This window comes from Pimephales promelas, chromosome 8 (genome assembly GCF_988280905.1).
Source record: "Pimephales promelas chromosome 8, fPimPro1.hap1.1, whole genome shotgun sequence".
NCBI classification, from domain to species: Eukaryota; Metazoa; Chordata; class Actinopteri; order Cypriniformes; family Leuciscidae; genus Pimephales; species Pimephales promelas.
Window position 1 is genome coordinate 7,246,779 of NC_142776.1, and position 27,118 is coordinate 7,273,896.

The 27,118-nt window shown below is 38.8% G+C and overlaps 1 protein-coding gene across 15 annotated transcripts; it reads left to right on the forward strand.

Moving 5' to 3' along the window:
• abi2b (abl interactor 2b) lies at positions 1-27,118 on the forward strand. Of its 15 annotated transcripts, none has more exons than XM_089133817.1 (12): positions 1-233; positions 5,530-5,697; positions 6,074-6,250; positions 8,558-8,575; positions 8,688-8,785; positions 11,906-12,052; positions 15,498-15,616; positions 17,318-17,554; positions 18,331-18,519; positions 18,768-18,854; positions 22,062-22,253; positions 25,445-27,118. In XM_089133817.1, the coding sequence occupies exons 1-12, from the start codon at positions 117-119 to the stop codon at positions 25,618-25,620; spliced, it is 1,725 nt and encodes a 574-aa protein (XP_088989943.1). In that variant the 5' UTR covers positions 1-116; the 3' UTR covers positions 25,621-27,118. The 15 variants fall into 15 exon arrangements, with proteins under 15 accessions (XP_088989943.1, XP_088989948.1, XP_088989946.1 ...); XM_089133816.1 differs by having other exon boundaries at positions 3-233; positions 15,495-15,616; XM_089133822.1 differs by lacking the exon at positions 11,906-12,052.

Genomic DNA, 27,118 nt, shown 5'->3' on the forward strand with positions numbered 1-27,118 from the left:
TGAAAGAGAGAGAGAGACGGGGTTATGTGATGGTGTTTTCCTCCTGCATGTATCAGTGAGGGAGAGGGAGTGTGATGGTGGTGTTTTCCTCTTGCATGCATCAGTAAGATGTGAAGATGGCGGAGCTGCAGATGCTGTTGGAAGAGGAGATTCCTGCTGGTCGAGGAGCTCTGCTGGACAGCTACGCCAATCTAGAGAGAGTCGCCGAGTACTGCGAGAGCAACTACATACAGGTAAATAAAATATCTAAAAACACCGGAGAAATGACACCAGAGATGAATGATCCGACTGCTTGTGTTGTCGTGTGACAAGGCAGTCGAGTTGACTGAAATCACCATATTTCAACTGCTTTGTAATTCTTTATAGTTTATAATACACCAAATCAACACATAACACACTTTGTATGCGTTTTATTGACCATTTCAGTGTTATAGTACAGATATGGGGCCTCAAACGCTGAGCTAGGCTAACGCGCTAGCCGAAGCGAAACCAATGTGTAGCTAGCTAAACCTCAAATGTATCACATCCAAGGACAGTCTGTTTCCCCTCTTTTTACATGTACTATGAGTTTAAACTATTATTTAAACGTAGTGTTATAATTTAAAAATGGTGTATAACGAATTCTACTTTTTGTGGAAAAAGCAGCGCAGTGTTTTTGAAGTTAGCTCGGCGGCTAACGTTAAATGCCGAGGGCTTTTGGGCAATGTTTTTGTTTGATAAATGTACAATTAAGTGTAGTTATCTATTAATATTAAGCGTTTTACTACATATTTTTAAAATTAATATTAAGTTGTTGTTTAAATTAGGTTGTAGACCAAAGGGGATATGTGTTTGTGACAAGTAACGTTAAGTACTAGTTTTCGAAATCGCTAAAATTTACTATGGTCCAATTGACTAACTTGGATGTGGCATTTAAGTTAACTTTTCTTAATTTCTGTGAATATATAATTCTGTTTAGGCTGTTCTTTGACAACAAATACCGTTTGTTTGTTTATTGTTATGTTGGTCTAATGAAGTGCTTGCTTAGTTAAGTACACATAATACCTTAGTTAAACTAGCATATAACGTTAGCTTATGCAAGAACTATGGTAAAAACAGTTTTTCCTCGGCTCGCATGAGTTTGATGATTCACTCTGGAAACTGTGAAGTGCTTCTGGAACAAAAATGAATGACTAAATTCATGTTATTTTGAGCATTCCTGGGGGATCCACAGACGTGGGTGTGTAAGGATATGCACTTCTCTGTTTAGAGAGCATCAGAAATCTAACTCTTGACATTTATTGCTCCAAAAATACAGTGCATGCCATGTCACATGGACCCTGGCAGATCAGTGACTGAATGTCACTGGATATGAGTTTGTTCTCTGGGGATGCTGATTCGAGTACTTTTGAGTCGTGATGCATTCTTTATAAATATTGCATACTTGCTGGTCTGTCAATGCGCAAAACCATATGGTTTTAGTTTAAGAGCGAGAGCTGATAGTTGTAAAGATGTTTTCTTTGTGATTTGACCCAGGGGGACCTCAGTTCATATTGGAACTGATTCAGACCCGTAGGTGCAGAGCACATAGTGATGATGCTTGCTGAGCCTGACTGCATTTTCTGGTTGTGATAAATCATTGTATTCCTCTCACTTCATTGTCACAGCAGGCTCCGAAATACCATAAATAGCTTTAAGTGACCAAGCTTAGATTTCTTTCCATAACAGCGTGAAGCTCGTGTTGATATGAGTCTTGCTTGCCTGTGGTCTGTGGTCTGGTTTCAGTTTAGTTTAGTAACCCAATATTTCCCTCATCCTCAATTCATGCATATTGCATAAAGATATGTTAGCGAGGTTATTCAGAGAGATTCCTATTATTGTCATGCCACAAATAATGAATAAAAGCCAGATTAATTGTTGCATTATTTGCACAGGTGTCATAGAAGAACCTTTTTTATGCATCTGATAGTAAAGTCATTGAGTTCTCTGGATTTCTGGTGTTTTATTGAACAAAACGGAGGGTTTGATGTTTTGCTTAAAGCGTAGACGACCAAAGAAGGTTTTTATCTCGAGCTGATGCGTGCGATGATGACCGTTCTCCCATAGTTAATCTCCTCATTATCGTCTCATTCAAACACTCTGTGATTGCCGCTCTTCAGTGCAACATCAAATGGCCAATTGTCCATACAATGAAAATGGAGAGCATAAATGCAAGATAAAAGTAGTCCAAACAATTCCTGCTCAATTTTTCAGAAGTGTGAAAAACACTGAAATCAAAATGTCAGAAATCAAAATGTGCCTTTCATGCCAGATCTGACATTATTATTGACGCCAAAGCAACATTGGTTCTTTGGCTTTCGAAGAGGTGCAGAAGTCATAGAATACTTTTATTGAATTACTATGTTAGTTTGTTTTGAAGTGATCATTGAAGCGGTTTCATCTGCTGTGAATGCTACATAGAGCGTGTTTCTCACACACTACCCTCCTCCCCCACTATCCTCACTCACCATACCGTTCATCAGTGGGCCTTCCCATATATTTGACAGCATCACCATGGTTACGCTGGAAGGGAATGAATGATGGCTGTGTGGGCAGCCAATGAGGCAGTGATCCGAGACGGGTTTTTTTTTTTTTCATGGTAGTGCTTTGCTCTGATTGGTTGCTTCAGTGTCTGTTTAAATTAGTTTGCTCTTATATAGGAAATTAATCATGAAGGGGTGTAGGGTTGTGCCATATTAACAAATTGTGTCTCAATATATTTGGGGATTTTGCGTGACAATATTATACTTTTTTTTATATACTGATACCATGACAGAACCCAAAGCTTTTCATATTTTTCATATTCTACACAATGGTTGGTTCATCGCATTGACAGAAATGATTTCAAATTTTTCACTAAATTGATTTCCATTTTTACCTTTGTGAGTTTCTATTTGTATGATTCATCATTCATATCAAATTCTTACATTTCATAAATAAAATATATATTGTTTTGTGTTTATTAAAAAAAGAAATAATACAAAGTTAATTGATACTTTAAAGGAACTTTTTAGGTAATTTGTTATCTAAAAACAATATTTTTATTCATAAATATGTCCTCAGTGGTGTACAAATACCTCTGCCAATTATCTGACTTCTCCTTGTAAACAAAGAATTTATTATCTTTATATACATGGGACGGATAAGTCCACGGAGGCTTCCATGTCATTGCGCCATCTTGAAAAAATATAATAAGCAGCAGAGAGGATCAAAAAGTACTAGGCAAACGCATTTCCACAACGCGTTTCGTTTAGAGCCAGCGTCACGTGACTGAAGCAGCAGAATCGGACGAGCAGAGCAGTGAGAGGCGCTTGTCTAAACCCGGCAATTTTAAAAAGCTGAATTGCAATTTTATTTTCTATGGCAGATCATACGTATGCGAGCCACAGGAGAAGAAATACTCGTCAAAGTACCAAATTGAACGAAAAAGGAAACGTGACCGCAGATTAAAAAAACAAGAGTAAATGTCGGGATAGCTTTTTCCAGGTGGATAAAGCTAATGAAGGAGAAAGATTTCCTTTAGTGCTTTGAGGTCTCAGAAAAGCGCTATAGAAATGTAACAAATTATTACTATTATTTTTATTATTTCAAAAGAGACGCTGAAGTTGCCTGCTTTCTCCTCGACAGGCAAGTCAATGTCACAGTCTTAATTACAAGCATTTTTTCTTTGCTTGGTTTTGTATTTTATAATATAGACAGTAGAACATTTACATTTATACATTTAACATTTATAGTGAAAGGCTAAACAGACTATTTGATGAATAAAGTTAGCAGCTATATTGAGTAAAGTACACGTAGAGAAGGCGCTAAAAACAAGGTTTGTTAGTTTACTTTCTGTAACCTAGAAATTCGATAACATTATATTTTAATAGAGCATATGATTGTTCTTGCATTGTTTGCGCATAGTAAAAAAATTCATGGTGAACGTTTGAAAAAATCAGACCAATCATAAAGGCAATCACGGTCATGTTTTTATTTTAATTCAGATAGCCCATGTCTCGTCTCTTTATAACCGACTAAGTTACAATAAAATAAAGCAACTTTCTTTTTGGGAGCTTCCTCTTTTTCTCTGACTGAAAATGTCAATAGTTCATGTTTTCACAGTCAGTAATTCATACAGTACTGTTTGTTTGTTCGCTGTGTCAAGTTGCAGTTTGTTTGAAATTACAAACCTGTTCATCTGAAGGAAAACTCAACGAAATGCTATTAGAAGACATCCAGTCTTAGCTTTTTGGTACATAACGGCTACCGTAGATGCAACACGCATTTTAAAAAGCGTGGCGCTGGAGAGCACGATTTGTTTGAATGCAAAATACAATTTGTATTTTGCATGCCAATGTGCTGTCGTACATACTAGACGATAATATTTGATCATTCTGCTCACTTGTTGCGTCTTTTACATTACATTACAACTTGTATCTGTACAACAGGATGCAAATGCAAGTGAACTTGAAGTAGGTTACATGTTAGCCAGAAAGTGTTATTCCCATTGTAAATGCCCTCTACAACTCGCTGAAACACGGGCAACTAAACACAACAATTTAATTCTATAGTGTTCTCATTGTAATGTGAAATAAATGGAAGATTGGCGCTGCACATCATCTTGCACTTAACTGTATTTTCAAGAGAAACGATTTTAATTAAAACAAAGTCTTACTGTTGAAAAAATATGCAGAACATAGAACTGGATTACTATTAATATTCTACTTTTTTCTGAAAAAGAAACATCTAAAAGGAATATGACTGTCTCAAATAACACAATAAAAGTCAATAATGTCGGCATTGCCATTTAAGTGAGTGAACACTGGTAAACTGAAGTGCTTTGCTGGCTAATTAATTATTAACTCCATCAAATGCGTCCTATGTGAAATTAATCATATGCATACATAAAAGTAATACTATAACTTAAATATGCACACAAGGACATAAATGCACACGTGAACTTGTCTTTGCTTGTCTCAGTCTTGCGTAGCTAGACCTTAGACTGAATGCAGAATGTCTGGACTCCATTGCAGCTTTCATTGTCCAAGAACCGCCCGTGAGTGACATCTAAAGTAACCAATCACAGTTCGTTTAGTTCTGCACCATGTTTAGGGGTGTGAAAACTAAAAGTTGATGTCCATATGATAACAGACCAGCATGCGTCTAATAAATTATCCATTAAAAAATGTTGTTGTGCAAGTTTACTGCAACGATGGAGCCGTGAACTTCACATATTTTTGAAAATCCAGCATTTAGTTAATATGTGTAAACACAACGGCTTTCTAATTCCATGAGGGGGTTTGGCATTACAACAGAATCAGATTTATTCAACCAATCAGATGATGACTTCAAAACTCTTGAAGTGTTTCCCATTTTGTGTGCCATATGCATCAGACGTTCACCCCTGAAGCGGAGTGAAAACGAGGGAGTAGAAATTAGGCCATGTGGCAATATCATGTTCTCTTTCACCTCTATCCATCCTTCTGTGCTCAGATTAACTCCCTCTCTCCTTCTTTTCTCTCCATCTAGTCTCCAGATAAGCACAGAGCTTTAGAAGAAACCAAAAGCTACACCACTCAGTCTTTGGCCAGTGTAGCGTATCTGATCAACACTCTTGCCAACAATGTGCTCCAGATGCTGGATATACAGGCGTCCCAGCTACGCCGCATGGAGTCGTCCATCAACCACATCTCACAGGTAATTCTTACTGCGATAGAAACATCTAGGGTTGTTGGTAAATTGCATTTTGTGAGTTGAACATTGGAGTTTTGTTTCTACATTCAGTTAATTTTCTAAGGAAAGCGTTACTCTTACTATTGCTCATAATTTAAGGTAAGTGGTTTAATAAAATAAAAACCCCTAAATTTTAAACTTTGGCAAATAGCAGTCCTTTTATATTAATCAAATTAGATTTGATATTTTATGGTCTGTTGACTTGGGAAATCTCTTCTACAGACTGCTTGTCATTCATGTTTTGTTCTTTTTGATTTCATGCAAAATCCTGTAATTTGTTTCGTTACTATCGTATACGTACATTTCTGTATACGTCAAATCACACACCGTTCCTCCGCAGACGGTGGACATCCATAAAGAGAAGGTGGCCAGGCGAGAGATTGGCATCCTCACCACCAATAAGAACACTTCCCGCACGCACAAGATCATCGCACCAGCCAATCCCGAGAGGCCTGTACGCTACATCCGCAAACCCATTGACTACAGTTTGCTGGATGACGTAGGCCACGGCGTAAAGGTAGGGATGAAGCCAAACTCTGTATGTCTGCATTTGAATGAGCGCCACTGACTAGGGTGGAATTTGTATTCAGTTAAATATGATTAAACCTGAATATATTTTTGGGGTGGTGGGTATAGAAATATGATATAGAAATTTTGGGGCACATAAAAGCAGTAAAATCTGTTGAAAATGAAATTAGATGTCCTGATCTTATCTGCTTCAGATATGGGGAAATTCAGAGCATTTAAAATAATTAAGTAAAAAAAAAATTGTAAAATGTGAAAATATGCAAGTTCAAATGTGATAAATATGTTTTTTCTTTTACATCCCCGTTATTGGATATGTTGGCTTTTGGTATAAATCAGTGTTTCTCAAACTTTTTCTGCCATTCCCTACTTTGAAGGCAGGGAAGGGTTCGTCCCCCACCTGCCCCACACCTGCCCCGCAATCGCCCCCCAAAAAATGTTAATAAACTAGGCTTTAGTTAAAATGTATTTTATCAACATGACATTTTAAAAACAAAAACTCGACAGTAGTTTAATGCAATTGTGTTTGTATTTTGCCTCTGATAACATCAATGGGTTAATGAGGTGGTAAAATCCTAATAATGCTTGTAATAATTGTATTTTTCGAAGACTATCATATAAGCCACTGTGTTTCCAACAGTATTTTGTGTAGTGTGGACCATCTGCGCCTGGGGTCCCCCAGAAGAAAAGTTTGTACATTTTAAAGATAAATTCACAAATATGGTGCACTTTGAAAGTTAAAAATTAAGTGATTAACTAATTTAGTGTCTTCAATAAGCCTGGTTTGTTGTAGGCTACACATATTTTCTGAGCCAGAGATGGAGAGCGCTCACCGCTTGACATCACTACTATTCAGTGTTTTCAACCACATAGTGTGTATTTTAGATTCAGACATTTAAATTCACATAAGTTACTAAAAAAGCAATACATTTAGAGTTTGTCAAATACACACTTATGTCGATGAAAGCAGAAATGATAATTATTTCCATTATAATTAGACAACACGTATTATTCATATCAAATACACATCGTGTGTAGCTTTCAAGTTTACGATGCTTCTCCCCGCTGCTCTGGATCTTGCTCTCTCATTGGCTGTCGGTAATCGCCGATGTAGTTTTCAGTGAGAACACTTTTCACACAGCAGGATTTTGAATTGCCGACAGGTCCAGATATTTATCATGCCTAATATCTCACGGGCATCTGCGACTCGTCTGCGATTCTCTCAGATCGCGTATTTGCTCATTCGCACTGCGTGATTGTCACTCGCGTGAACGAGCGCCGATTTGCCTGTGATTTCGGCATTTGTTGGCGATTTCTCAAAACCTGTCGACGAGCTAAAATTGTGCAGTCTGAACTTGGCATTAGTAACACTACAATCGCTACCAATCGTAAACAAATTAGTAAACACAGAATTTGATGCAGCAAGTTTTCGTTTGTTTACTTTAGCTAGCAAAACTTGTCAGTGTGTAATAAGGGTTTCCACGATGACAGTCTGCTTGGCTCCGATGTATATATGAAGAGTTCAGATGCAAAAGCCTCTAAGTGCCATTTGAAATTTTCTTCTAGAATGATAATTTTTATCAAGCGTAGATATTTAAGTTCAGTGATTTCACTTAAATGGCAATAATAATTACCTATTAATTGTTATTTAAGTGAAATTACTGAACTTAAATATACAAGTTTGATAAAAATCATCATTAAAGAAGAAAATTTCAAATGGCATTTAGAGGCTTTTGCATCTGAACTCTTCATATATGGATCGTAGATCGTTTGCCAGTTCCACTTGTTGTCGGTTCTGAAGGAAAGTTCGGTGGTTTCTGCTTGCTTGCCATTCTCGCTCTGACTGCACAGCGTACGTGAAGTTGAATGCGCTGATGACTCATGTCTGCGTGAACAGACTGCGTTGTGGTATGCAAACACACATTGACCGACAGGGAACACATGCTGTAGAACCGTTGACCGCAGAACGCAATGATTGAACGAACATTTTATGGTCCTACGCCTACCAAAGACGCCATATATTTATAAAAAATACATTTAGACCGAGTGATTAACAGAGTGATTGCTATCAGGATATGAGGAGACTTTCAACCAGGTTAACAAAAAAAAATTTCTGCAGAGAATCAATTACGGCACCTTTAAGTTACCATTTAAAAAAATGGTAATATTGGCAGATTGTGCATCCTTATTAATATGAATGTATTTTGTGTGAGATATTGTGTTTCTTTACTCTTTACACTAACGGTTTGTATCTCTTTTTTCTCCTCACCTTTCTTAATGCCTTCATTTCTGAATGTAGTGGTTACTAAGGTTTAAGGTAAGGATTTAGTCGGGTTTAGGTTGATGTGTGTTTTGTGTATGTGGTATAATGTCTGTGTATATATATTTGTTCCCACTCAGATTAATAATATTTGACACTTGCCCCACAGGTCAACGCTCAGAATATGAAGGCAGGTACGACTCCTCGCACAGCTGCGCCGACTCAGAAACCACCCAGCCCTCCTGGCCCAGGCAAAGGAACACTGGGGTAAGCTAGATAGAGGACCTGCTTTTTTCATTTTACATTTTAAGGAATAATTTGTATTGTTTTGAAAGTAACATAAGATATTTACCCAGACATACATTTCATAGTTGTTTACAGATGTAGTTTCATTGAATGGGAGAACAGAAATATTCTGTCAAATAGCTTTCTAGACTGGAGATGAAACTCGCTGTGGTTCATTAATATAAAAAAGGAGCTTCTGTTTTTCTGTAAAAGTTTGTGTGGTCTTGATTTTTATAGAAAGAACAGGCAGTCCTTAAAGGGGGGGATCACATTTTTCACTCAAAACTTGGGCTTCAGTCCACAAAAATCATTTGTTGAAAATAACATTGTGTCCTAACCAGCCTCATTGCAGTATGACTCCAGTCACAATTTATCTATCAGGACTAAACATTTAGTTGTGTCAATAATGCCAATTTGGTAAGGTAATATAAGTAGGACAATAGGCACTATTATTTCGGAACACCTGTAGAACTAATAACTAGAGTAAATTGTGGGAAGGTCCTACATATTTTGGGCTGTTATATTAAAGGTGCCACTCAGTAATTTTTTTCCTCATTCAAGTTTTACACACAAAATAAATAGCCCTATCAGTGGCTTAATACAATCATTGGTGTCAGTTGAAATGCCTTTCTCTTTATCTTGCTAGCTCCCCTTTGAATAACTGAATAGCACATATAACTGAAAATGTTTCCGTGCTGCTGGAAGTTGACATTGAAAGTCATTGGAACAATCTGAGTAAAATTACATCTGAGTGCATCTTTAATAAGGTCTCTGAGCATTTTAAGTCTGATCTGAATTGTTTTTGCATCGTATTTCAGTGCAAAAAAAACCAAAAACATTCAGGAGCAAAATAATATGATAAAATGTATATGATATTACCCCTTTAAATTATGAGATTCTATTGTTCACGTGTGTTGATATGGTGTTTGAAAAGGAAATTCTCTTTCTCTCCATCTCTTATCTAATCTTGATCCCTGACAGCCAGGCTCACACACATCTACGACTGTGTTGTAGTTAACACCTTTGGCTTGTTCTCTGTTCAGGGACTGACACACTAATTTGTTCTGGATCTGTGTGTTTTAGTCTTTGTGCCTTTTTCTGCCACTGCAGGTCACTGTGGAGAACAAAATGTCTTGTTGTGTTTGTGATCTGTTATTATTATTTCATGTCATTGAGTTTTTACAGCTGATGTTTGTTACTGTTAAAGCTCAACTGTGTTCTTTCCGTCCATGCCCATGTCCACGGCCCCTAACCCCTCACTGTCACCATGGCAACACAACGACCAACCACAAGCAATTCAGACAATCTTAATACACCACAAATATCTACTCGGGCGTTACATAATAATTTCCTGCTAGTGATGGGCAGTATGACGATATATATAATATGCAACTGTATGAATTTATTACCGTTAGAGTTTCATCATACCGTGAAAGAAACTGAAGGAAGGAAAGAAGATGAGGAAGAACCCGTTATTGTTTAAAAAACATTTCTATGGATTTTTATATTTTTTTTGGTTTTCGTCCATCAAAATCATGCGATCTATTCATGTCGTGCAGCTTTGTCAACGTGAGCTCAGTTTCTTCAGCAACCCAAAAATGTGTTATGTAATGTGGGATGGCGCATGACAGCGCCTTCCCTGTACGTCAAAAGCATGTGTACACTTTAGTCAGAGTGTTTACATGCCTTTTTTTTCATGTCCCAGAAATTGGCATACACCACGTTTTCCTACGATTATGGTTAATATGATTATGAACTTAATTGAATCAGTTTGAGTGAAATATTGTGTTCACATGGTTTTATCGCAGTATTGCCTGAATCTCATTATAATCGCATTATGATGGTACATTTAAACATAGTCATTTATCAGTAGACTTTTAAAGAACCGATAACCTAAAAGTGTAAAAAAGGATTGGTCAAACCATTTTTCAGTCAGTAAAGTATCTTTCATTTGTAAAGTGTTTAATTCACTAAATTGTCTATAGGCAAGGCCTTTTCAGGTGACAGTCAAGTTAAAATAACTTTAGTGTCTTATAGTCTGTTAATATTCATATTATTTGTAGATTTAGAAATAAAATTACTCATAATTTGATCTATTTTGGTCATGCTGCCCACTAGAGTTGTCAAAAAGTACCGATTTCGGTACCAAGTCAGTTCTGACTGGCTTTTTTAAATTGTGACGCTTTGAGCGCCGTTGAGTGAAAACGTAACACCTCTGATTGGCCATTGTGTTCTCACGCTCATTGGATATGTCTGTGATTGGCTAGAATGATTAACACACAGGCGTCTGCTTTCAAACACTCCCGTCTAAATCTGTATAAGTGCTCGGTGAAGAGCGTCATTGATGTATATTTTATTGACGATTTATTGAAAAGATTTCTGGTACAGGATAATACAATCCTCTATTCCACACACTAAATATATATACAAATTCACACATTAATTTAATAAATTGAAGTTTTCCTAACATCTTAAATAAATTACATAAAATTAATTACATTAGTTACAGGCAAACTTTATAATTAATTATACATAACATCTTTTGACAGGCAAAATGCATCCAGCCTATTCTTAAAGGAATTAATAGAAGGGGAACACACAACTTCTTCTGGAAGCTCATTCCATGATTTTACCACATGAAGTGTAAAAAGTTCTTTCTCTTTTCGGACATGCATGTTCTAGGGTAATTTTTTTTTACGAATTCCCTCGAGTCTCGTATCTGTTTTTTTATTTATATAGATATTTACAACATATTTTTGAAGCGCTGATCATTGTAGCCAATCACAGACATATCCAATGACCACAATGGGCGATCAGAGATGTTTAAGATTCCACTGAACAGCGCTCAAAGCGTCACATTTTTTTCAGTACCGAACTCTACTGCCCACCCTAGTTACTCTTGAGATCTACAAAGAACTATAAATTAGACATGACTCGTGAGGTTTTCTCTAACGCTACTGTTGTAATATTCTAAATGGATTTTTACTCTACAAGATGTGATACAATATCTCCCAGTATGTAATTATTGGGGTCTGTCATCAATGATGTTTGACTCCACCCCTTAGAGGATATTAAAATATTTTAACCCCGCCCCCCTGGCAGGCGGCACTCCCCTTACCGGACTCTTGAGCCTGTGCGTCCACCCGTCGTCCCTAACGACTATGTGCAGAGTCCAACACGCAACACCGCACCACCCCTGCAGAGCCCGGCTAGAACTGCATCCGTTAATCAGAGGACCCGCACGTACAGGTACTCGCACACACACACTCACACACACAGCATTATCCCCTAGACAGGCTTAAAAACAACCTTTGAAAAGGAAAAAAAAGGTCCCTCACACTTCCTCACCCTTTTCTTCCGCATCCTCTTCCTTTCTTGTCTGTCTTTCCTGTCGCTGTTGTCCTGTTTTTAAGCTGTCTTTGTTTGGTGTACGTTGTCTGGCGACGTGACTCTCAGCCAAAGTAACAGTCACTCACTAACTTTCTCTTTTCTTCTCCTTTGCTTTCTCTCTCTTTCTCATACTTGGATCTTTTTTGGGGTTCAAACAGCCATAGCCTACTTAAAGAAGAGCTCTTTCCTGCTCTTTCACTCACCGTCTTTTTCTATTTCAGTCTCTCTTACCCGTTTCGCCTCATCTCTTTGCTGTTGGCATCCTCAGCGCTCTGATTTTGAGAATCTCAGGGGATAAACAGAGAGTCCATAATCACATTCTTACAGAACGCTTCCTCCTCTTCCTCTTCTCAGATTTTCACCCACAATCCCTCAATTCATGACCATGACAGATGTGTATGAATGAAGAAATTTTTCTTTGTAGATTGCACATATTACACTACCGTTCCAAGGTTGTTGTTCTTTTGTTGAACGAAATGAATGCTTTTATTCAGCAGAATCCATCAAATTAATCCAAAGTAACAGTAAAGACATTTAAAAAGTTCTGAAACATTTCTATTCTTTTGAACTTTCTATTCATCAAACAATCCTGAAAAAAGATCACCATATTAGAATGATGAGAAATGATCATAGACGGTAAAAAAAAATAGGTAATGATGCTGAAATTTCCGCAATTTAAAATATATTACAACAGAAAACAATTATTTTTTATTGTAGTAATATTTCATATTACTGTTTAACTGTATTTTCTATCGAATAAAAAATATTTTAAAAGAAATTAAACCACCCTAAACGGTAGTATACAGTCATTTGAAAAAGAAAGGACACCCTATTGAGTTCTATGGTTTTATTTATAAGGACATCATAAAAAGTAATCTGGTAATTAGGTAATTACAGTCTCTGATTAACAACAACACATGACGTATTACACAGTGTCATTAACTAAATAAACCTTTACTTCGTCCATATGAATTAAGAGGGTAAGCAGCAGTCAGGCGCTGCTAATCAAATGTCTTTGAGTAATTGATCATCAGCAAGTGTGATCACCTCTATAAAAGCAGAAGTTTTGGCAGTTCGCTGTTCTGGAGCATTCTGGATCTTAAAAAGGAAAAAATACAATGAACTTAGAGGAGCAATTGTTGCTGCCATCAGTCTGAGAAGGGTTAAACGGCCATTTCCAAATAATTCGAAGTCCATGTACAGTAAGGAAAATTATTCACAAGTGGAAAACATTGAAGACAGTTGCCAATCTTCCCAGGAATGGACGTCCTAGCACATTCACCCCAAGGTTAGATCATGCACTGCTCAGAGAAACTGCAGAAAACCTCAAGACTTCTGGAACAATGTCCTTTGGATAGACGAGACCAAGATGGAGATGTTTGGCCATAATGCTGAACACCAAGTTAGGTGAAAACTCACAAAAACCTCATACCAACTGTCCATCACGCTGATGGAGTTTTGAGGATGACAGGTACTGAGCACCTTGTAGTCATTGAGTCTATCATGAACTCCTCTGTATACTAAAGTATTCTAGTCAAATCTGTGAGGTCATCTGTCCGACAGCTAAAGCTTGGCCGCTATTGGGTAATGCAACAGGACAATGATCCCAAGCACACCAGAATGGTACAGAATGGTTAAAAAGAATCAAAGTGTTGCTCTGGCCCAGTCAAAGTCCAGACCTCAACCCGACTGAAATGTTGCGGCGGGACCTTAAGAGAACTGTGCAGAAACAAATACCCACAAACCTCAATGAGCTGAAGAAGAGCAGGTCAAAATTCCTCCAGAACGATGCGAGAGATTGATGCGATTCCTCCATCTTATTACTGCTAAAAGTGTCTCTACAAGCAACTGAATCATAGGGTGTACTTAGTCTTTCACCCATGACGTTTCCATTTTGGTTTTATCTTTGTTGTAATAAGTCTGAGGTTGTATTTAGCGGTGAACAACCAAATGATTTTTATGTTCTGATGCATAAAACCATAAAATTCTAAAGGGTGTGCTTTCATTTTCACATGACTGTATATAAATTACATTCACCAAAATTGGACTGAACTTGTTCATCAAGGGGGAGAGATTTAAAAAAAAAAACCAGTAGTTTCTATTTTGACTAATGGTTAACAGAGCAAAATCATTTAAATACCTCAAAAATATTTAAAAACGGGGAATGCACAATATTAAAAGACTGTTGGTAAATTTAAACCTGATAATCTGTCTGGTCGATAAATCAGTCTAACACTTGCTATTAACTGATAATTTGACAAGCTTTTAAAACAGTCCGCCATTAGTAATAATCAGCCAATAACAAGAAAATTGCCAAATATGAGACTTGTTTATCCTGGCTATTTCGTAATCTAAAAAAGGCCAAATATCGACCAGGCTGATTAAATTATTTTACTTATAGTAATCAGGTGATAATCTGAAAATAGACTAAATATTGATTGATTAATTGGTCTGGTCAATTACATTTTTATGATTTTGTGAAATGTATTCATGTGGATTTTTTGGTTGGGGCAGAATGAACTATGCAAGACCAAGTGTGTAAGTAATATTAATGTTTGTTTATGTGTGCTGTTTAAAATCAACCTGAAATTGATGCTAATTACTTTCTTTTATTTTTTTATGCTAATTATTGTGGTTGTACAGTTATTGTACAGCATTGTTCAAAGCTACACTGTGTGATTTTTACCCCCATCTAGCAGTGAAAAGGTATATGACCATTCAGTGAATATTAGTTTCTGTTCCTCTCAATTCCGATTTCGTTTTAACTCCTACGGTGGCCAATGTAGTCCAAGACTAACATGGCTTCCAGTTCGACCTCGTCCATGAGTGTTAACTCAAACGTAAACGCGAAAGGTGAAGCTTGAATTAACGGGTATGTCCCTCTTTGGCTAATGTACTTTCAAGATGGAGGGGCAACATGGCGACCGACATTAGAACCCCTTACCCGTATGTATTTTCAATGGCATATTATACACTCACGAGAATACTTTATTACCTGAACGAATTAAATATACATTAATGAGCACATATATTTTTAAAAGAACTAAGTGTTTTTAGCTAAGAATAAACTAAAAGAGTTACACAGTGTAGCTTTAAGCTTACTCTCATTCTGTCTGGCTCCATTCTGGTGTGAAACGGCCACTTTTGAAGATCTAATCAGTTCTTAATGAACAAGAACTGATTAGATCTTCATTAGATCTTAATGAAGCCAACCCCACCCCCACGTGGTTTAGTTATGGAACTAAAACTGTCAAATGGCAATTGACATTAACTAGCACGATGTGTGTTTTGTGTGTGTCAGCAGTGGCAGCAGCGGTGGCAGTCATCCCAGCAGTCGCAGCAGCAGCAGAGAGAACAGTGGCAGTGGAAGTGTGGGCGTGCCCATCGCCGTGCCAACTCCTGCCCCGCCCACGGCCTTTCCCGGTGAGATTTCCTCTCTTTGTGTAAGAGCCCCGATATACTTCAAGTGAAATCGAAGAACGAACTGGTGTGATGTCATTCCGAACGAAATCAGGCCAAAACGAAGTTTGTTTCGGGAGTGCTAGTATAAATTGAAGCTGTACTGGCATTGTTTTTCATGTTTAACATTGTATAGCTGCTAGTTTTAAAGCAGTGTCTTGTATAAAGTGCTATAAAAATAAATTTGATGTGACTTGATTTGAGTGCCGTCATGTGCAAACTAAGGCTTGAATGACTTCAGATTTTTTAAAGTCGACATTTATGCGATTAAAGTCAAGTTGATATTGACGATTCGCTGATGACGTCATTAATAAACAAATAAGCCTAAACCTTGAGCTGAGACAGCTATGGCATATGACACAGCACTGCCCACAAGGCTATTGCTCCTACATATCAGCTTATTTTTACCAGTTATTTTATCTTTGGATCGTTACGTTTCTCGCACATTTCTGCTCGTTCTAAATCAGATACTGATAAAGTAGCACAGTAAAGATTACATGCATGTGAAAGCATTAGTGAGAGAGCGATTGCATGTGAATTAATTCCACCTGGCAACATCTCTACTAATAGTGAAGCTGTGGATTTTAGTTACCAACAATCTTTTCAGTTTCGAAGCTATTTTATTTATAGATCACTGCACTATTGAATGTTTCTGTGTGCACATGATCAGCACTGTTTGTGCATGCGTTACAATGCAGCAGCACATTAATTTAGAACGGCGAATCTAGATGGTATAATCAAACGTATATTGTGGAGCACTCTCAGAGTATGCACTTATTTGTCATTTTACGGAGCGGGAAGGTGGACTTCGAAGATTGTGCCCTCTATAGGCCACGATCAAGCTTAAAGAATCATGGTAGAGTAATCGACTATTCTTTGAATCCGCTATTCAAACATATTAACATCCCTGTGATCAGATGCTTTCTTAAAGGGATAGTTCACCCAAAAATTAAAATTCTGACACTATTTACTCACCCTCATGTTGTTTCAACCCCGTAAGACCTTCGTTCATCTTCGGAACACAAATTAAGATATGTTTTTCGAAGAAAAGTGTTCTCGTCGCTTGACAAAGTTAAGATTTAGCCACTGTAGTCACATGGACTATTTTAACAATGTCTTTAATAACTTTTCGAGGCCGGCAAGTTTCAATTCCTCAAGAAGCCTATGGTTTAGTATGGAGGAGTGATCCAGCTCTCAGATTTCATCAAAAATATCTTAATTCGTGTTCCGAAGATGAACGAAGGTCTTACGGGGTTGGAAAAACATGAGGGAGAGTAATTACTGACAGAACTTTCATTTTTGGGTGAACTAACCCTTTAACTGCTTTTTTCTCACCACTGTCATTTTTGTTGTTTATTGTGTTATTGAGAGGAAAGTTGAACAATAAAACCTTGCGGTGAGTATATCAAGGCCTTAAGTATTAGTACATGAGTCCAAGGTTCTGAAGGAAGTATCTTTGCTACATTGAAAGTGCTATTTCCTGTCCCACTATTAGCGATGATAACTTCTCTTTCTGTTCACTACTTACCTCTTTTTTCACTCGCTGTTCCTATCCCTCCTCCCTGTGGCCTTGTTTCTCCTTTCGACCTTTCTTCCCTCTGTTCTGTCACTCTTGTTCTCTTCTCCCCTGGGCTTCCTGTCTCTGTGTGGCTTGCGGAGCTGCAGGTACAGCACCCGCCCCTCCCAACCCTCCGAAACCCCCTCCAAGCGTTACTATCCCTGCCCCTCCCGTACCCCCGCCACCACCCACCCCAGAGCCAGTGCCCCCCGCCCCTGCCCCTCCTCCCCCCACCCTGCCAGCAGAGGGCCCTCCTGAGATACCACCACCCCCACAGCTGCCCCCCAACCTTCCTGTTAGCACCAACACCAACCCTGCTGCTGCAACTAGCACCCCTGCTCAAGGTGAGTCCCCTCACCCCCCTCCTCAAGTCCATCGTTCATCTTTGAGTGACAACCTGCACGTGAACATACGTGATGCGTGATTCACCCAGCACTCATCCCTCCTCCACCTCACCCAGGTTTCACCTGCATGGGCTTGGTTTGTCTTGGCTCACTGTGCATCTCCAGTTCTTGGCAGGATTACATTTCCCAGTGACGTCTCCATCACATCATTTGGTCCATCTCTGCTTCCTGTACATGCTTTTTAGGGACTGTTTTGGGACTATTTACTTTTAATGATGAGAAGGGCCAACATTTTACATGGATAAAGGTTATATATATTGTTTTCCATAGCTCTGTTCAAGAACTAATGAGCTACCTACCTAGACGGAATTTTAAGACAGGATTTCTAAGGAGCATATGTTGCCTTATATGATCCCTCTTTTTGGCTAATTCATTGTATTGTATGTCATTCATTGCTAAAAAGTTTTCAGTCTGATCAAAATACACTGTTTCACTCAGTATTGGTGCGTGCAATGTAAGGAATGTACAGTCAGCCTCAAAGCCGTTCATTATTTTGTGATTAATGAAGGCTGACTCTGTGCTGTCACGCTTATTACATGGCTACTTGCCAATTAAATAAATAAAGAGAGTGAGAAAGATGGTTTGATTAGAGCATGTCTTTAGTTCATTCCATATACCGTTGAATGTGCCATGGTCTACTTATTGTGTATTCCATACTGATTCAGAGATGTACCAACAGAATTAGTTTTATTATTTCTTATGTCTTTATCCCCTAGGCAACGGACCTCACTTTTACAGTATGAACCGGCCAATGACGCGGCACCCCACGCCCTCTGTGGGAGGTTCCCTGCCCTATCGCCGGCCGTCATCAGTTACTGGACAGCCCAACAACATGCCTCAAAACACTAATCCAAACATGATCCAAAACCAGCTCAATGGAGGGCCACACTACAACCTAAACCAAGGTAGAGACCAGACATGCTCAAATGTCCTCATATAATGGTAGAAAATAATTACAATACTTAAAATTCATGTCATTTAAACCAGTGGACTCGGTCTCACCGACTTGATCTGATTGTTCTCTCTCTTTTCTTTCTTTTGCCATCTTCCTCTCTTGTCCTTCCCTTTGTTTCTCCCACATTTTTTCACACTTCACTTTCTTGCTTTTTTTTTCCCTTCTGTACCAAATTGTCCCTATTGTTGGGGTGGGCAGCCCCTATGGCCCCTCCACCCCCCTCTATTCTCCAGATCACCCCCCAGCTACCACTCATGGGCTTTGTGGCTCGGGTTCAGGAGACCAGTAAGTTATTGGTTTGGGAAAAATGTTTTTGTGTTTGACTGGTTCTGCATGCTCTTTAAAGAGCTCCTATCATAGCATTTGAAATGTTCCTATTTTTGTTTTGGGAGTTCCCAAAAACAGTTTAACGTGCATGCAAGGATAAAAAACACTTTATTTGTCTTTTAATACGCATTTATTTTTACCTGATTTGCTCAACGACTCCCAAATGATTCGTTCGACGATTCATTTTCCCAAACACCTCCTTTGAGTGACGCGAATCTGTGGCGATTGGTCAAATGACCCAGTCAGTTGTTATTGGTAAACCGTAGGCAGAGATTGTCGGAAACGGAATACCCATCACCATTGATGGATTATAGCTTGTCAAGTGTTGTGAACAAACGTGTCAGAAAAAGTGCACTTTCCACACGGTTACTTACTCGCGTGTCCGTCAAGAGCGAGCTTTCCTGGCGAAACTCACATTGCGGCGGCTTTTGAGGGGCAGTGCTTATTATATAGAGCGAAGTCATATTTGGCTAAGTCGCTTAGGAGGTAATTGCCATTTTTCAGTGAATGCCTGGTGAATATCAAAAACCAAACTAACTTTACCCCGCTTAGAAGCTGCGCGGAGTGTACAAAACGCACACAACAGAATATAACTATATTGTGCATGCTACAGAAAACATAACAGCAAACATTATTAATAATACTTACAGGTTATGATTCAGAGGAGGACGAACCTGATCCATATACACTGGATACTGAGCCCTCCTTCGGGAACAACCGGCTTTATGTTTTTGAATGATTCGTCATTAAAATGATGAGAATACAAGGTTAGGGCTATACTGTTGTGGTATCGTTGCAAATATGAACTCTAACCGCTGATTCTTCACATGCTCATCCCTGGGCAATGAAAACAAGTGGCTGAACTGTCTTTGCAATGTAGAACACAGCGTCTTCTCGACATGATGCGATTCTGCTGAAGTATTTGAATGTGTTCTAGACTTCAAGTTCCGTTTGCGCGCGGTGAGCTAATGTTTTGTATCTACGTCACGACGTAACAGCTAATGACTCGTTTCAAAAACAATTCATTTCATAGACTCAGAGTCGACTCTCACTTTTGAAAGACAATAACTTTATATACGGTGCACTTTTAGGTATAAATCTTTGCAGGATATTTTCACACTACATGAAAAATCCATGATAGGTGCTCTTTAAACATTTGCATGCTCATTTTAGACATTAGTGTTGTAGACTCCCTGCATGTCCTCACCAGCTGTAATGCAATTAGATTCCAGTGGCAAAAGACAAGCTTACAAAACTCTATAGAATTATTGTTTTTATTTATGAGAATTATTTATAAAATGCATACATACTCTGTGACTTTGTCATGAATACACTCACAGAGTTCACAGTTTTATCTAGTGTTATCACGATACTGGAGTGTCTAAATTCGATACGATACCTTGGAAAATATCGATATTCAATACCACTGGGAAAACTGCCTTATAGATATTTCATAATTCTTTGATAATTTGGGTACATTTGTTGCAATTGCTTACACAAGGAGGCTTTTTTTGAAACACTGAACTAAATTTACAACAAACAACAAGTGAGTAATAAAATAAAAACATAAACAAATTGCAAACCATAGCACAAATAAATAATATAGAATATAGAGACAGGTTGGTGTGAGTAAGAAACCTGTGGGAATGAGTAAAATTATGCTTTATACCTGCAACCTTGTTGTTCCGAATTATGTGACCCTAGTAGGCGCTGTGTTGAGCTAATCTGACCTGCTCCTTATCCCAATCCTAACCCTAACCCTACCCTCACTACAGCACCTACTATGGGTCATGGGAATTTGGCACTACCCCGGAACTCAGGCTCTGCAACTCTTAACACTATTTAACCAAAACGAATGTGACGAGTGAGTGAGAGGAGGCAGGTGCAGGGTTGCCTGGTTTGCGTAATAAAACCAGTCCAATTGCTATTCAAAACCCACCCAATCACGGCCAAAACTAGTCCAATCATGTACCGTGGAAAACTTGCCAACACTGAAGAAAAGAGAGCATGAGAAAGCTTAGCTGGTATCGGTGTATGCCTTCTTGATTATTATATTTTTTCTCAAAGATCTGAGGTAAATTATCCATTGTCTCTTGGCTATTAAAGTCACACATAGTGATATTCAAAATGAAATGAAACCGTTTTATATTCAGTACCTGAGGTTATCATTGTCATTGGACATATCATTTGTATGTTCTTGTTCTTGTTGCAGAAATAGAAAGCGTTTAATAATAGAGTCCCCAGTTGCTGGTCACGTATCACTGTCGCAGCTGGTTAGGACAAAAACTTTTGATTAATATGGAAAAGGTACTTTGCATTGTCAAATGTTTGCATTTGCAAACATACTTTGTTTGCAAAAGGTTGCATTGTCACGTCTGGTTAGGACACAGTGCTAGGCCACGTACACACTGAAAAACGTGACGAGACACTGTTTTGTTCAGCGTTTGCTATTTAACAACAGCATGTGCTCTACATGTGAGCCACTTCTTGGTTCATTTCACGTCAGACATGATTGAAAGTAATGACTGTCTTTTTGAGTGATTCTATAAAACTAGCATATAAGAGTCAGGCTCATAATGTACATTTAATTTCAAAACACTTCATTCGGACTGAAAGGGTTCAAATATATCATTTCTGAGATGTAGTGGTGTGGGAAAAACCTTATTTGCCTACCCTTATTTAGCTGCAGTGTGTACATGGCCTTTGTGAAGTTCCCTTTTTCTTTTTTGAGGTCAGTGTTATTCTTCCCTCCCTAAATGTAGTACTAATTTCCTTACTAATACATTTTTCTCCTTAAAGGGATAGTTCACCCCAAAATGAAAATTCTGTCAGTAATTACTCACCTTTTGCTTTCCCAAACCTGTAAGACATCCGTTTATCTTCGGAACACAAATTAAGATGTTTTTGATTAAATCTGAGAACTGGCTCACTCCTCCATAGGCTTCTATTGTAATTGAAACTTGCCGGGCCAGAAAGTTAGTAAAGACATTGTTAAAATAGTCCAAGTGACTACAGTGACTTAATTAAAATTCAGACTAATTACTGGGTGAACTATCCCCATCCAGCATGAGTCATTTATCTCACATCAGCAAAAAGAAATAACCTAATTTCTTCAGACATTGCTTTAAAGAAAACAAGATTATTTATTCCATCCCATCCCTTCAGTCACAGACGCACCTCCACCACCGCCCCCTGCAGAAGAGGAGGAGTTTGAGGAGGCAACCCCACCCCCGCCGCCTCCAGAGGACTATGAGGATGAGGAGGGTGATGATGAGGAAGAGTCAGCAGTGGTGGAGTACAGTGACCCTTACGCTGAAGAAGACCCGCCATGGGCGCCTCGCAGTTACCTGGAGAAAGGCATGCTACTGTTTTTCTCACAGCGCATTTTAAACACTCATTTGGCCATTTAGAAAAGCTTTTTCTATGTTGTTAATAGGTTTATAAGTACGGCTCCTATTGAGTTGAATGAAGAAAGGTACATAACATTATAATGTACAGTATTGAAGGTTGTATCAGCGATTCCCAGACCATAGACTGTAAAAAAAAATCTGGACGTAGTATCCGTGATGTCACCCGTAGGTTTCTGAAGAGCGTTTTTGAAGCCTAAAGTGGGTGGGGCTGGCCGTCGCCATCTTGGCAGTGCGTCACCTCTCGTCACTAAAATAAAATGGGCAAAGGGGCGGGACGTGGGTGGAGCTGAGGTGCTAATGCTGTATGCTACCGCCCTCGCGCTGAAGTGACAGCCGATTGAAGAATTAAAGCCAAAAGTTAAAGTTCACATTTTGCCCTTCGAAATATTATAATAGTTAAGATGTAACTAAAAGTGAGACTATTTACTTTACTTTTTTTGTCAACTGTATTAATCTCACAAGGGTGCAATTAGTTAAGAGCATGTATACAACAGTAACGTTACATAACACAGATCACACACATTTCTCACAACATACAAACACTCATCTATGTGTATCAACTATGTGCATAATTATTCTGCTAGTTAAAAGTGTATTATCATGCAGACAGTAACTTACAATATTGCTCTAAGCTTGTGCGTGTGACAGTGATTCATGCACATACATGCGCACAACCGGCACATCCTGGAACTTAACTGTCAATTTTGTCCCCGCCCCCTTATGGGGGAAACAAACTAGACCCCCCATAGACTTCAATACAAAATAATGGCAAAAACCAACGTCCGTACACAGCCGGCAGGCATAAATAACTTAAGAAATCACTTATATAAAACATGTCAAGTAATTATGTCCACCCTGCCTGCCATAGAGCGTGAAAGTTTTTTTTATGCCCGTTTAATTTTTTTTTTTACATTTTTGTATGCCCGTTATCAACTAGCCCAGGCTACCTGTCATCATCATCATAAATTCATAATATATACATTAAGGTTTTTACTTTAAAAAAACAAAATAAAATCATTCACTGGCTTACCTGTTGACTCGATGAGGTACAAGTAAATGTCCGGGTAAGACACCTTTGGCCACTAGGTGGGGTTGTTACATCAATTTTTTCAAATTGGCCAAATTAAGTTTGTGTATGTATCTTTCAGACTCTATGGCAGGCAGGGTAGACATATAATTACTTGACATGTTTTATATAAGTGATTTCTTAAGTTATTTACTCCTGTCGGCTGTGTACGGACATTGGTTTTTGCCGTTATTTTGTATTGACGTCTATGGGGAGTCTAGTTTGTTCTCCCCCAAAAGGGGGCGGGGACAAAATTGACAATTAAATTCCCGGATGTGCCGGTTGTGCGTATATCAGTCAGCAGGGCATCGCTGGTCAAGTTCGTAATGCGCTTTATTCAGTCCATTTTACAATCTGATTTTGGCTGCCTCTCAATTTCTCAGATGGGTTAAACCAAAGATATTACCTCAGAAGTTCAAGTAAATCCACTAGAAATCCACGCTCACTCAAGTGTGTGCATCTATTGCATGGATGGAGAGAAAGCACTGAAATTGTCAGACATCCATTAGTGCATGTGAGGGAAACAGCTGGAAATACAGCGCTGGTCGTTCTCTTCATACTCGACATGACGAAATCCAACGGCATGCACAGGCGAAGGTATAATACGTGTATTAAATTGTATGAAATAATCCTGGAAAAAGCACAAACACAGCTGAGGGTGACGCTAACAGACAGCAGACAAACGACTAGCAGTGAAAGCAGCGGCAATCCAGCTGTCACTCAAGTGGCCACGCCCTTAATTATTCAGAACTTTAAGACTTAGGCCCCGTCCACACTACTGCGTTTTCGTTTAAAAACGGAGAATTAAAATGAATGCAATCTCTGTCCACACCAGCGATCATCAACACCCAATCATAGAGCCGAGCGTCAGCCTCTGCGTCAGCGTTTCTGAACTCCTCCGTTTTGTCTCGTCCACACTAAAACGCCCTCCGGAGATTCAAAACGCAGCTGCAGCGTTTCTAAACTTCTCCGTTTTAGTTCTTCGTTTTTCCCGTTTAAGTCTGGACGGGAGGTGCAAACGTAGCAAAAGGTCTCCGTTTTTAAACGAAAACGCAGTAGTGTGGACGGGGCCTTAATATAATTTAAACTGATGAGTTGTAAAAAAATTCACCCCCCTCACAGTCGTCATGAAGCAACATGACATCATGACTTTTGCGTAAACATACACGCCACTTTCGAGTCAGGTGGCGTGTTATCTCTACGCATTTTGAGCTATCCGCGTGTATCTCTATGTCTACGCCATTAACGTCCGTGTCATTCCGCGTGTCTGAACACGCAGTCAAATCTCCAGTCATAAATGCCATTAACCCCAGTGACTGTTAGGTTTAGGGACGGGGTTGAGGTAAGTCATATATTTATATAACGTTAAGTCAACGGCGTTCATAAACACGCTGAAAGGCGATTATGCGTCTTGATAGCACGCCAAAAATGGAAATACGAATTGGCGTGGCATACACACGCTACTTCATGAGATCAGTCTGCATGAAGGGCAAAATTAGCAATATAGACCAAAATAACTATTTGCCACCAGGCTGTAAACATGTTTTTTTTTTTGCTGTGAAGTTACACATTTTAACTTTAGGGAGATACAGATTTGACTCGCTTTTGCAGCCACTCGATGAATTGCAGTTTAATTCGAGAGACGGGGAGGTTGCCGCTTGGCCCAAACATAAATGATCACGCATTTTTTTGTCTGCCTGCTTATGGGGCGGGCAGCTTGCGGATCGTTAGGAAAGATTCGATGAATGTGATCATTTAAGTTTGGGCCTGAAATCACTGATACAACCTTTAACAGTAGATACACGTTTAAGTTTAAAAATTGGCTATGCACAATTAAATATCCAGCATAGAGCTTTAACAATAAATAAAACATTTCTAATATTTCCGTAGAAACAATTTCAAAATGGCTGTAAGATAGGAGAGGTGGTGCTGTATTTTGAATAATCACAGCGTTTCAAAGTGTTTCTAACAGCATCCTCTTACTCATCTTTCAGTATCTACAGCGAAGCACAGTCTGCCATACAGTAAAACTCTGAATAAAAAGATAACCAGACTTCTGTTTTCCTTATCAGTGGTGGCGATTTACGACTACGCGCGCGACAAAGAGGACGAGCTCTCCTTCCAGGAGGGGGCGATCATTTACGTCATCAAGAAGAACGACGACGGCTGGTACGAGGGTGTGATGTGCGGCACCACGGGCCTCTTCCCGGGGAACTACGTGGAGTCCATCATGCATTACGCTGACTGAGCCACTGCTCCTCTGCCCATCATCTTCCTCATTCAGACACACGGAGTTCAGCTACACTACGTCATGCACAGGCTTGTTCAAAACAAACCAACCGAGAGCTGCAGGAAAAACGAAGGCGTCGTGACCAGTGGCGAAAATACGAATGGGAGAAAAACTGTTGAAATGTGTAAGATAAATGCGTTAGGAACTTTTATTCATCTCTTAATTTCAATCTCTTAGAAACATGTATCAGAAAAGTGTTGGTTTGCTTGACTTGTGTTGATGGTGATCGCTTTGCTTTCGCTCCTATCCGTCTGTATTCTGAAGAAGGACAGTCATCCTCTTTCATGTCATCACGAAATTGAAAGACGGCCACCTTGGACGTGCACGTTCCTTTTACATCACCTGCTGTCACTGACCAGCAAATGAGAGAGACGCTTTTGCCAAGAATGACAGAACAGGGATTTAATGCATTGTGGTGCCAGGTCATATAGAAACACTTCGATACAGGTGGGCTTTTTTTTTTTTTTCTTTAGTTTGTCATTGTGTTGGAAGTTGAATTTCTTTTTTGTTTTGTTATATTTTGAGTGCAGTTCATTTTTGAAGTCTTCAGCAGGAGGACATACCAAAGGATTTCAGTGGCGTTTGGGATCACCAACGGGACCGGCTACAACCTTAAAATACTTTTCTCACCATTCCTTTACATTCGTTACTTTCCGACAAGATTTTATTGCTTGAAATATTTGCAAGTATGTGTATTCTTTGTATGTATGATAAAAAAAAAACACTATAAATTCGTTCAGGAAGTTTGTGCCATAAAGATACGTTGGTAGATGGTCATATTTTTGGACGCGAGAGGTCGTTTCTTGAGTCTCAGCACCGGATGTGGTGTTCTTCAGGAAGATAATGTGTATTGTGTGATCTTTAACCTCCGATTCATCCCTCTTGACCAACTGTGGACTTAAAGATACAAGACTATTCTATATGTATGTTATATATTGATTTATATTATAGAAATACTATTGTGTTGGTGTATGACTGGTGTAGAGACAAGAGAACCCCATTTATCTGCAATAACAAAGGCACAGTTAAAAAGCCCTCAGTCGACGAGCTAGAGATTTTTTAAAGCACAAGAGATAAACGTGATCTTAGGGAGACCTTACAAAATGTGAAGAAAAGACTTTTTGCTTTTTTGATGAAGAGATATTAAACCGAAACCAGCCCAAGTTTTAAAGCATCCTCATATACCCACATGCAGATAATGTGGAACAAACTGTACCAATGCACAGAGACTTTTTCTATAAAGTACTTTGATGTCTATATGTAAGTGTGAGTGTGTATGTGAGCGTGAAATGGATCGATTTCATTGTTTATGGATCATTGGTGACTGACTTGCTTGTCTGTGTGCAAATCTTTATTTGAAATGAAAGGTCTGTGGTGAGGGTGTGTGAATTGAGTCTTGCATGTTGATCATTTCTGTGATTTTCCTGCTGATGGAGAATAAACTGGATATATCTGG